Here is an 11085-nt window from a genome sequence, read left to right as displayed (position 1 = left end):
CCAGGCAGGGGAGCGTCCTCCCGCCGGCGCCGAGGCCCCCGGAAGGGTCTTGGCGTCTTGCAGGAGGCAGCCCAGGCGGTGCCGAGACCAGGAAGAAGACCTCAGACACGCGGGGTGGGCCCGGGCTCCGGCCTCGCCCGCGGGCGTCCCAGCTTCCGGCCGGCAGGGCCCTTCCCACCGCCCCGGGGCGCCCCAGGCCCGCGGCCCCCCCTGGGTCCGCCCACTCACCGCCCCGCCCCGCCCCCGTCAGCCGGCCTCCGGACTCTGATTGCGGCTGGGGCACGTCACTCCGGGCCTGGCCCCGCCCTCCTGGCCCTCTCATTGGCCGGCAGCGGCGGTGGGGGCGGGTCACGGCGGGGCGGGGTCCCGGGTCGCGGCGGAACCGGGCTGATGCGGCCGAGGGGGACCCTGGCGAGGTGAGTGTGCGCCCCGGGCCGTGAGGGTCGGGCCGCCTGGGCGCACGCCGCGACCCGCCCCCCCGGCCTGGGACCTCGACGGTTGCCGTCTGCCCGCCGCTGCCCCCTTCGGGCGCGGCGCCGGGGAAACGGAGCGGGGAGTGACCCGGCCCCAAACTCACCCTGCTCAGGTGGCCCACGGAGCTGCCCGCGACACCTCTGCGCAGCCCGGCCCCCCTCGCTGCGTCCACTCCTTCCTGCAGGGGGCGCATCCTGCCCTTGCCCGAGAGGACCCAGCTCCAGGTGAAAGGGTAACGAGCGCCCACAAACCCTCCCGCCTCAGTTTCCCCCTCGCGGGTTCCCTGAACGAGCCACTCGGAAGGGTGACGACTGCGGGGAAAGAGGACCGTCCCGCTACAGGAGCGCATGGGTCAGACTGAGCGGGGAAGGTCGGAAGGTGGCAGGCTGAGGGGGCGCCGCTCTGCTGACTGGCTCTCCCCTTCGCCCAGCCCCGTCTTTAAGTGACCGTCGCCCCCCCACCCCCCGTTCTGTCCGCCCAGGTCTGACAGTCGTTGGAGCAGCCGCAGCCGCCATGGGGCCCTGGGGAGAGCCCGAGCTCCTCGTGTGGCGCCCGGAGGCGGTGGCCTCGGAGCCCCCAGGGCCCGTGGGGCTGGAGGTGAAAATGGGGGCCCTGGTGCTGCTGTTGGTGCTCACGCTCCTCTGCAGCCTGGTGCCCATCGGCGTGCTGCGCCGGCCCGGGGCTGGCCCCGGAGCCTCAGGTGAGCTGTTTCCTGCGCCTCCCGAGCTGGGGTGCAGAAGGCTCTGGGGCTGAGGAGGGCCACCCAAGGAGGGGGAGGTGGCGGTGCCGATGGCTTGGGTTGGGGCCCTGAGGCTTGAGGGGTTGGTCGCTCACTCCTGTCTGTGCTCTGCTCCTGCCCAGCCTCCCGCCAAAAAGCCTTGAGCCTCATCAGCTGCTTCGCAGGGGGTGTCTTTCTGGCCACCTGTCTCCTGGACCTCCTGCCCGACTACCTGGCCGCCATAGATGAGGCTCTGGCGGCCCTGCACGTGACGGTGAGCCCTTGCGGGATGCGTGTGACCCTGCGTGCGTGGGTGTGTTCCATCATATACCTGTGGGACAGGTGGCTTGATGGCTGTCTTCCTGGGGCGCCCCACGACCACGAGGAAGGCACTTAGCACGTGACCGTAAGAGTGCCGGTGTTCAGTTGTGGGGCATAGGTTTCTGTGGTGCACGCCACCCCCGTCCCTGTGTGGCTGTTTTCCACTCTGACAGTGAGAGGAACCTTCTTACCAGGCACGTGACCTGCTCTGTGAGTTCCTTGGTCCCGCCCTCGGAGAATCCCCCTCACTCACACACCCCTGTCCTGAAGGGTGTGATAGAGGTCCCTGTGGGCCTGGAGTTCCCGACCAGAAAGGCCATGGTTCAAAGAAGTAGGATGTGAGGGAGGTTAAGGGCGAGGTGTAGCCAAGTCTCACAGGAAGAAGAGGCACCAGGAAGGCCCCTTGGGTTCTTCCTCTTCCTGCGGCTGAGGAAGTAACACTGATGTACCCCCTGTGACTGACTGGCCTGTGGCCCTGTGTGACTATGTGTAAGTCCGAATGGCCCCATGAGAGCGTGTGGCTCTGTGTGTGAGCAGGTGGTACAGTGGGCGACACGTGATGTGTGTGTGTGCACACGTGCCTCCGTGTCACCAGGCTGTCTGCATCCCCGACTCCGCTGGGCGTGGTTTGGTGCCCCCTCCGCAGGAAACACTTGGCAGTGTCTGGAGACACGACCGTTGGGTTGTCACAGCTCGGGGAAGGAGGGCCTTGTGCTTGTTACTGGCCTCTGATGGATACGGGCTCGGGATGCTGTTAAACATCCAACTGAGTACAGGACAGCCCCCCAAAATAAGTTCCTCCAACCCAAAACGTCAGTAGTGCTGAAGCTGAGACACTGGCTCGCGCACAGTGCTGTGAGGGACACTGTAATCCGTGTGGTTGTCTATCGCTCTGTGTCTGTCCCCAGATGACTCTGGCTTTGTGTAAATGTGTCTATAACTGGGACCCCACTACACCCTGACTGTGAACCCTCTGCCCACCCCGGCCTGTGCCCTCAACTCCCGGCCGCCCTCTCTCCCCACAGCTCCGGTTCCCCCTACAAGAGTTCATCCTGGCCATGGGCTTCTTCCTGGTCCTGGTGATGGAGCAGATCACGCTGGCTTACAAGGAGCAGTCGGGGCCGCCGCCTCGAGAGGAGACGAGGGCCCTGCTGGGAGCGAGTAGTGGGCCGCAGCACTGGCACGACGGGCCGGGGCCCCCAGCGGCGGCAGGAGCGCCAGCGGCCCCCTCGGCCCTGCGCGCCTGTGTCCTGGTCTTTTCCCTGGCCCTCCACTCGGTGTTCGAGGGGCTGGCGGTGGGCCTGCAGCGAGACCGAGCCCGGGCCATGGAGCTGTGCCTGGCGCTGCTGCTCCACAAGGGTGTCCTGGCCGTGAGCTTGTCCCTGCGGCTGCTGCAGAGCCGTCTGCGGGCTCAGGTGGTAGCCGGCTGTGGCATCCTCTTTGCATGCATGACACCTCTGGGCATTGGGCTGGGCGCAGCCCTGGCAGAGTCGGCCGGGCCACTGCATCAGCTGGCCCAGTCTGTGCTAGAGGGCATGGCGGCTGGCACCTTTCTCTATATCACCTTCCTGGAAATCCTGCCCCAGGAGCTGGCCACGTCTGAACAGAGGATCCTCAAGGTCATTCTGCTCCTCGCAGGCTTTGCCCTGCTAACTGGCCTGCTCTTCATCCAAGTCTAGGGGGGCTCCAGGTGCCCTAGACCTTCCGTTCCTCTCCCAGAGCAGGAGAATAAGGAGTGAGGAAGGGAAGTACTGAGGATCAAGGGGTTCTCTGGGAGATAGGGATGGAGTCTTTGGGTGAGTTTGGCCCACGAGAGGGATGTGGTAGACAAGAGCCTGGTCCCAAGGGACAGGAGATAGTTAAGTCACTAAAGACCCGATTGAGGGACATTCATATTAGGGAAGACACTGAATGCCAGAATCTAGGGTCAGACACTACATGCAGGACAGGCTGACACTGAGAGGCTGGAGGCAGGTGCCCAGCTGCTGCGGGTGGAGGTGTAGGGAGGGCACGGCCCGGAGTTGGCAGTCCCGGGCAGTCCTGGTTCTAGGCCCTTTCAGCCCTCCGTCACCCGGGGGTGGAGTGGAGCCCTCCTCTTCTTACCTCCTACTCTCCTCTCTGTCTCCCGCTTCCCTTCTCCCCGGGGACTAGTGCCAAACGGCCTCTCCCTGCCAGTTTTGGTACCTTCTCTGGCTTCTCTAGTCCTGCTCACTTCTCTATTTTTAAAGTGCCAAATAAATCCCTTCCCTCTTTCTCAAAAAGCACAGTGATGGCACGGAGCCGTGCCCGGCACTTCAGCGGTGGGGGCCCTGCTTGCTCTTTACTTGGGGGCAGAAGTGTTTGCTGAGTTAGGGCGGGGGGAGGGTTGGCAGAGCTACTGCTGACGCCACCACCGCTCCCTAGGAATATTGAACATGGACCTGGCGCCCCATGCCCAGATGTTAAAACTGAACTGCCAAAACTTTTTTTTATACCAGAGGAGCCCAAGGGGGAAGGGGAAGGCTCACCTTCAGCGTTATTTTTGGAGAGGGAGGGCTGTGGACAGAGCCATATTCTCTAGAATCTATTTTACTAACTGACCCGTTTTGGGACTTGTTACCCAAATAAAAGATGTTTCTATACATTTGTACAGTATCTGATTCATTTGTCTTGGGGAAGGGGTGGGCCCGTCGCCAGTCTGAGAGGGCCTGAGTACCAGATGTTTACAGCTGTTTTAATATCCCTGCTTTCCCGGTTCTCATTCAGGCCTGAAGACCCCAAAATTTCCTCTTTTGTCTCTTCCTTCTTTCCGCCCTGTCTCCACCCCTTCCCTTCCTCGCCTTCCCCTTCCTCCCCTGCATCCCGCTGCCCTTCGCGCTTGGAGCCTCGGGACTAGTTTAGAACTACTCTTCCCAGCCTGCCCCACGCAGGGAGGAGCCGGGGGGGAGGAGCCAGTTCCCAGGCCCCGGAGCTACAGGGCTGCTGGGAAATGGGGTCCGCTTCCTGTCCGCGCCGCTCGCCCGGGGCCGCACAAGGGTCACGTAAACAAACTACAGTTCCCGGCCGCCCCCGCGCGCGGCAGGTCCGGGCTAGGCTGGGGCCGGGTTCGCGGTGCTCGCCGAGGCGGCGGCGGCGGCGGCTGCGGCTGGAGGCGCGGGCCGGGGCCCGCGGCGGGGCCGTGGCTGGTCCGGGCGGGTGGCGGGGAGGGACGCGCGGGGAAGATGGCGACGGCGGGAGCGAACGGGCCCGGCTCGGCCGCGGCCGCAGCTTCCAATCCGCGCAAGTTTAGTGAGAAGATCGCGCTGCAGAAGCAGCGTCAGGCCGAAGAGACGGCGGCCTTCGAGGAGGTGATGATGGACATCGGCTCCACCCGGGTGAGGGGCCGCCCGGGGAGCGGGCGCGGAGCGAGCAGCCTCGGAGCGGGGAGCCGGGAGGCGGGGCGGGGGCGGGCGCCCGCGCGAGGGAGGCGGAGCGGGGCCGCTGCCGTCCGGGAGGCGCGGGCGGAGGGCCGAGGGGCCGGAAGACGCGCGTGCGGGGGCGGCCGGGGCTCGCGGGAGCCCGGGGTTGGGGAGTGAGACGCGGCCGCGTGCAGAGAGCGCATCCCCGACGGGGTCCCCGGGGGCGCCGCTGCCAGCATCCCCGAGGCGGGGCCGGGCCGGGGGCATGGTCCTCTGGGCCCAGCCTGGCGCCTCCGAGTTGGCGATGTCGTCCAGGCGGGCCCCTCTGCGCCGTGGTGCCCCTCTCGGCCCTTTAGAGCCTCCGGGAAGGGCCCCTTGAGTGGCTTGAGTCGCAGCGCTGGGTCTAGTGGGGCAGGAAGTCCCCTCCTGCGTCCCTTCCCTTTGCTTCCTTTTTCAAATATTTCTTGTGGTTTCCTGACGTGAATGAAGGTGAGGTCCATCGCTCACAGGCTGTGCTTGGTGTTTTGCCCCGGCCGCCGTGGAGGGGAGGTGGGGACCTTGAAGCTCCCAAGCGGGTAACCAGTTGGCTACTGATCAGGTTTGCTGAGCTGTCGAGGAAGATGGCTGCTTCGTGAGTCAGTTACGAGGTGCCTGGGAGGGTCTTCTGTGTGAGGGGATATTCGCTCCCAAGCAGTTCCTGCAAAAAAGCATCCTGGCAGAGCTGCCTTTGAAGCCCCTCGGGCCTTCACTTCCTGCTTCCCGGGGCTGGAGGTCCACCCGGTGAGGGGAGGAGCTGGCGCAGCTGGGAAGCAGCCCTCCTGTAGGGACAGGGTGTTCTCCGAACAGCAGGTGAGGGTGTCGCGGTGATCCCAGCGGCAGGGAGCTGGCACGAATGTCAGGGGAGATGGTGGAACATAAATACCGCGTTTCGAAGCTCTTTCCGCTGGTCTGATTGGTTGCGTCTGTGACTGTGACTCCGGTTGTGCGCGTGTGTGTCCAATTCTTAACTGTTAGTCTTTCTTGTGTTTTTTTCCTCTGAGTTTCTAGAGACCATGTGTTGTAGTTTGTGGGGGGTTATAACAGAGAGAGTTAGGTGGGGAGGCAAACCGTGTGTGTGCACACACACTCGCACACACCCCTCTCAAAATGCCATGAGGTTCCCGATCTAACTTCGGACTGGGGGGCGGCGGAGGCAAGCAGGTGGGCGGGAGGCACCGCTTGAGACCCTGCCCGCTGTGGTGGGGTGGGAGTTTAGCGGCTGGATGTGCAAACAGAAAGGCAGTGAGAAGCTCAAAGCTGAGGCTTCTGTCTCCGTTGGGCTTTGCTTTGTCTCCAGCCACCCAGCCACTGCAGAGTAACTTCTGGGCTGCGCCTAAATGTCTAGTGGGCAGACAAGGCCAGGGCTTGAGGACCCAAGAGCCTAAAGCCAAAGATAAGCGATCTGGGGCTTAGCTGGTTACCTGGCCAGCAGAGAGGGCTACCAGAGGCAGACACAGCCACAGGGGCCTACATTGCCGAGAGGCCAGGTGATCACATAGGCTCATAGCAGTTCGAGTGGCCCAAAGGTTAACACTGTGTCCACTAAACCCGTGGGCTGACCTTTTGGAACAGAAAGTCACTTCTGACGTCGGCCTGTGCACAACAGTGCCTGACCCCCCGAGGCTGAGCCTCGGAAGTAGGCGCTCACCTCCCACAGATGGGCTAGAGACCTGGAGGCAGAGGAACACCACACCAGCCCCAGGGCTGTGGTGCTTCACTGCAGGGCCAGGCACGTCTCCCCAGGGTGGGGACCAGGTCAGGAGACGGCTCTGGCCCGGGCTGAACTGGGTTATTGCTCCTCACCCCCGTTCTCAAGGCCCCCCTGGCAATTCAGAGCCTTTGAAACTAGGTAGAAGGGGGCGCCTGGCTGGCTCAGTCAGTGGAGTGTGTGACTCTTGATTTCAGGGTCGTGAGTCTGAGCCCCGCATTGGGTGTGGAGATTACTTAGAAACAGAGTCTTGAGGGGGGGGAAGAAGCTAGAAAGGGGCTTGCTCCTTGGTCTTGGCACTGCCTTTTTAGTTCGGAGAACCGTCGTTTCCTGGATATTCCAGTGGCGATGGTGCGGGTTCTGTGTGGCTCTCCTGAGGCTGGGCGAGGGGCAGAGCCTAGAAGCCTGTGCCCCCCGGAGTGGGCTGGAGACAGGCTGGCAGTAGCGGCTCCGTGCAGCCGCCTGTAGCCTGCCCCTCACGTGCCAATTAGTCCTAGACGCATCTGGAAGGGAAGGCGGAGGTGCCCCGCAGGCCCCCTTCCCAGGAGTGAGCCCATGTGACCAGCCCGGGGGCTCCTGGCAACCCCTCAGGGACTCTGTTTAGACTGATGCCAACTGGGATAGGCCGCGAGCAGAGTGTCAGGCCCTGCTCGGTGGGGGATGCCCGCCGTCGGCGGTGGTGACGAGAGTGGCCTGAGGAAGAGCCGGGGCAGTTTCCGCACCAGGCCTTGGCGGACCTGTCCCCTGGCGCGGCCCCTTCATCGGATGGCTGTCCTGCGTGCGCCAGCAGTGTGGCACGCCGATGGGACAGCGGTCAGGAGCCTCCCTGACGCTCCCGTCTGTCCCCTGTGTCTCAGTTACAGGCCCAAAAACTGCGACTGGCGTACACGAGGAGCTCCCATTACGGCGGGTCTCTGCCCAACGTTAATCAGATTGGCTGCGGCCTGGCCGAGTTCCCGGTGAGTGGACGCCAGCCGGGTGGGCACGGGCGCCCGGGCAGCTGCCCCTGGTGACTCACCTGTGTCTTTTGGCAGAGCCCCCTCCACTCACCTCTGGACTCGTCTCGGAGCACCCGGCACCACGGGCTGGTGGAGCGGGTGCAGCGAGACCCCCGCAGGATGGTGTCCCCGCTGCGCCGCTACCCCCGCCACATATCCTTCCGGGTGGGGGGGGAGGGGCGGGGTTCCCGGAGAACTCGTGGTGCGAAGGGACCGCGTCCTTCACCGGCCTCCCAGAGAGGCTGCCCCCGGCCCTGACGGCCGGTCCCCGGCTGGCGCGGCCTCCTAGGCGCTCTCTGCCGCCGCAGGGTCTGCTGCTGGGGGTTTGCGTCCCGCCCCTGCCCGCTCTCCCTCAGCTTTCTGTCTTTAGCTCTCGTGCGCGTCAGAGGCGTTCGTTGACTCGTTTCCCACGCCCTGGCTGCCTGCGCTGCTGCATTCGTCCGTCTCTACTGGGCCTGGTTCCTTTCTTGCCTCCAGGCTTTGGCCCTGTTGCTGCCCTGTGTAGAAAAGGGGGGGTGGGGGGCTTGTTTTTGGAACGCCTTCCCTTGCCACCGCAGTCATTCTCTCGCCGGTCTCTGTCCGCAGTCCCCCTCCTCCCTTTGTCCTTAACCCGTGGGCTCACTTCGACAGCTCCCCCTACAGCCCTGCCTACTTGTCTCCTCCCCCGGAGTCCAGCTGGCGGAGGTCAGTGTCCAGGGAAGACCGACCTCGTGTCCACTCTCTCACGTGTCTCTGGAGGCGCCCGGGTTGGGGCCGGGCCTCCACGACGCAGGGCTGGGAGGGTGGGGGCAGGCGGAGTGGGTGGGTCAGAGTCCGGTCTTGGCCACGTTGCCACGGGCGGCCAGGCCTCCCGGCCCGGCCAGTGTGGGACCGGCGGGGACTGTGGGCGGCTGGGGGGTGTCGGGGGCGGGGGGGAGGGCGGCCGGGCGCCAGGTGCGGTGTCCTGGCCCTCAGGTGCGTGAGCCTCCCCGCCCACGGCCTCCCGGGTGCCCACGCCCTCCCGGGTGCCCACGCCCTCCCGGGTGCCCACGCCCTCCCGGTGCCCACGCCCTCCCGGGTGCCCACGGCCTCCCGGTGCCCACGGCCTCCCGGGTGCCCACGCCCTCCCGGTGCCCACGCCCTCCCGGGTGCCCACGCCCTCCCGGTGCCCACGGCCTCCCGGGTGCCCACGCCCTCCCGGTGCCCACGGCCTCCCGGGTGCCCACGGCCTCCCGGTGCCCACGCCCTCCCGGTGCCCACACCCTCCCGGGTGCCCACGCCTGCGCAGTCCTGCCGGGAGCCAGGGGGCCCATCCGCTCGCCCTGGAAGAGACAAGTCGGGAATTTCCAGCTCCCTTAGCTCCATCTCGGGAGAGGGGTCATGGGTCACAGGTAGCAGAAGAACCAGAAGGGAGGCGGCTCGTTCCTGGGTGTTCAGTCCCGTCCGTGTCCAGCCCTGTGCCTGCCTTCCTGTCCCCCCACTGGCCACCTTCCTCGTGACCTGTTTCCACCCCAGGACGATGCCCTGGGGCAGTTGCCCCGCCGAGAAGGGACAGCTGTTTCGCCTGCCGTCCGCGCTGAACAGGTGACGCCCCGGCCTTCTCGGCCGCATCTCCTGCTGTAGTTTCTGGGCGCCGCTCCCTGCTCCTCGCTGTCCCCAGGCGTCTTCGCCTGCGGAGCAGGGCCCAGGGCGGAAGCCTGCTCACCCTGCCTCCCCGCCGCACAGGACCAGTTCGGACTCCGCCCTCCACACCAGCGTGATGAACCCCAGCCCCCAGGCCGCTTACCCGGGCCCCACCCCTGTGAGCGTCCTGCCCGGCCGCCGCGGAGGTGAGTGGCCCTCTGTGGCCGAGGCCTGGCAGGGAGTAGCCTCAGGAGCCTGCGTTGGAAGCGGGCGGGGAGGCGCGCACCGCAGCCAACTCCCTGTGTCCTTTGCAGGTTTTCTGGACGGCGATGCGGACTCCAAAGGTACGCGCTCCTTGCCACGCGTGGACCCCGACGCCGCAGCGTTTCTGGGCCGGCGTCGGGGCTCTTCGAGCAGGGCCCGGGCGCCCGGCTCCGTCTGCCACTCTCACGGCCAGTCTTTCCCTTTCAAGTCCCTGGTGCCGAGGAGAACTTGCTAGATGACAAGCACTTGCTGAAGCCCTGGGACGCGAGGAAGGTCGGTGCGGCCCGCGGCCCTCTCCTCTCCGCGGGGCAGGCCCTCCTCGGTGGCCACTGAGCGCTCTCCCTTCTCTCCTCAGCTGGCCTCACCCTCCTCCCGGCCTCGGTCCTGCGAAGTCCCTGGAATTAAGTAGGCACCTCCGTGAGGCTGGCCGAGGGGCTGGGGGCGACGCGGGGGGCCTGCGGCCGCCCCTCCCCGACTGCGGCCCCCACGTCCCCCTCCCTGTCTTCTCCCCCCACAGCATCTTTCCGTCGCCTGACCAGCCTGCCAGCGTGCCTGTCCTCCTGCCCGCCATGAACACGGGAGGCTCCCTGCCTGACCTTACCAACCTGCACTTCCCCCCTCCACTGCCCACCCCCCTGGACCCCGAGGAGACCGCCTACCCCAGCCTGAGTGGGGGCAGCAGTACTTCCAACTTGACCCACACCATGACCCACCTGGGCATCAGCGGGGGCCTGGGCCTGGGCCCGGCCCCCGCCTCGGGCTGTGATGCACCAGGCGAGTGGCTGCGCCGGCCGTGCTCCCCGGGGGGGTGACGGGTAGGGGGCTTGAGCGCCTGGGACCCTCCCGCGCCTGCGCACACCGGCCTACCCCAGGATTCCTACGCTGTAGGTGTGGCTTTTTCTGGAAAAGGGAGAGGCGATGAGGGCAGCCCCCAGGCGGGCCATGCCGGCCTCACCGTCAGGGACAGAGCAGGGAGGGCGGCGCCTTGCCACCTCCGTAGCCTGGTCCCCGCTACCTGTTCCGGGCAGAAGGGGGCCCAGCTCCCGTCAGTAACGTTGGCATCTCTGGTTTTTGTCTGTGCAGGACTCCCTTCCCCTCTCAGCCACCCACCCCTGCAGGCCTCCCTGAGCAATCCCAACCTGCAGGCCTCGCTGGGCAGCCCCCTGCCCCAGCTCCAGGGCTCCCACAGCCACCCCTCCCTGCCTGCCTCCTCCCTGGCCCGACACGCACTGCCCACCGCCTCCTTGGGCCACCCCTCGCTCAGCGCCCCAGCCCTCTCCTCGGCTTCCTCCTCCTCTGCCTCATCTCCTGCCCTGGGTGCCCCCCCTTACCCGGCTTCTACCCCCGGGACCTCCCCCCGCCACCGCCGTGTGCCCCTCAGCCCCCTGAGTCTGCCCTCGGGCCCAGCTGACGCCAGGAGGTCCCAACAGCAGCTGCCCAAACAGTTTTCGCCAACAATGTCACCCACCTTGTCCTCCATCACTCAGGTACGCGTGGCCGCCTTCCCTCCGTGTGCGTCTCTCTCTTCCGCTTCTCTTCCTGCCGAGTGCGCTCCCTCCCACTCTGCCCTCCAGATGTGCAGCC

At 66.0% G+C, this 11085-nt stretch overlaps 2 protein-coding genes across 6 annotated transcripts in view; both read left to right on the top strand.

The window, feature by feature from the left end:
• The first annotated feature begins 352 nt into the window (after window positions 1–352).
• SLC39A1 (solute carrier family 39 member 1) lies at window positions 353–4139 on the top strand. 4 transcript variants are annotated; one of them, XM_039218938.1, is made up of 5 exons: window positions 353–416; window positions 587–706; window positions 956–1174; window positions 1336–1466; window positions 2539–4139. In XM_039218938.1, the coding sequence occupies exons 3-5, from the start codon at window positions 988–990 to the stop codon at window positions 3190–3192; spliced, it is 972 nt and encodes a 323-aa protein (XP_039074869.1). In that variant the 5' UTR covers window positions 353–416; window positions 587–706; window positions 956–987; the 3' UTR covers window positions 3193–4139. The 4 variants fall into 4 exon arrangements, with proteins under 4 accessions (XP_039074869.1, XP_039074870.1, XP_039074871.1 ...); XM_039218939.1 differs by having other exon boundaries at window positions 359–416; window positions 587–698; XM_039218940.1 differs by lacking the exon at window positions 587–706 and having other exon boundaries at window positions 364–416.
• A 534-nt stretch (window positions 4140–4673) lies between these two features.
• CRTC2 (CREB regulated transcription coactivator 2) overlaps window positions 4674–11085 on the top strand; it is a 9059-nt gene continuing 2647 nt past the window's right edge. The window contains exons 1-11 of one of the 2 annotated variants that reach the window (XM_039218936.1): window positions 4674–4866; window positions 7495–7596; window positions 7672–7788; window positions 8258–8319; window positions 9130–9198; window positions 9340–9443; window positions 9552–9581; window positions 9710–9774; window positions 9857–9906; window positions 10019–10275; window positions 10585–10988. In XM_039218936.1, the coding sequence (XP_039074867.1) occupies window positions 4714–4866; window positions 7495–7596; window positions 7672–7788; window positions 8258–8319; window positions 9130–9198; window positions 9340–9443; window positions 9552–9581; window positions 9710–9774; window positions 9857–9906; window positions 10019–10275; window positions 10585–10988 (1413 nt within the window). In that variant the 5' untranslated portion in view covers window positions 4674–4713. Of the gene's footprint in view, window positions 4867–5041; window positions 5380–7494; window positions 7597–7671; window positions 7789–8257; window positions 8320–9129; window positions 9199–9339; window positions 9444–9551; window positions 9582–9709; window positions 9775–9856; window positions 9907–10018; window positions 10276–10584; window positions 10989–11085 lie in introns of those variants that run through there. The other variant, XM_039218937.1, reaches the window with a different exon arrangement.

The sequence above is a fragment of the Hyaena hyaena genome, unplaced genomic scaffold (genome assembly GCF_003009895.1).
Source record: "Hyaena hyaena isolate Hyena2069 unplaced genomic scaffold, ASM300989v1 scaffold_783, whole genome shotgun sequence".
Classification (NCBI taxonomy): Eukaryota; Metazoa; Chordata; class Mammalia; order Carnivora; family Hyaenidae; genus Hyaena; species Hyaena hyaena.
The sequence above is the reverse complement of the archived record's forward strand: the minus strand, read 5'-3'. Positions and strand labels throughout refer to the sequence as shown.

Coding starts and splice junctions, on each gene's coding strand:
- SLC39A1 (XM_039218938.1), top strand. CDS start 988: ATGGGGCCCTGGGGAGAGCCCGAGCTCCTCGTGTGGCGCCCGGAGGCG. Junction 1,175..1,335: donor GGCTGGCCCCGGAGCCTCAG/GTGAGCTGTTTC, acceptor GCTCCTGCCCAG/CCTCCCGCCAAAAAGCCTTG. Junction 1,467..2,538: donor TGGCGGCCCTGCACGTGACG/GTGAGCCCTTGC, acceptor CTCTCCCCACAG/CTCCGGTTCCCCCTACAAGA.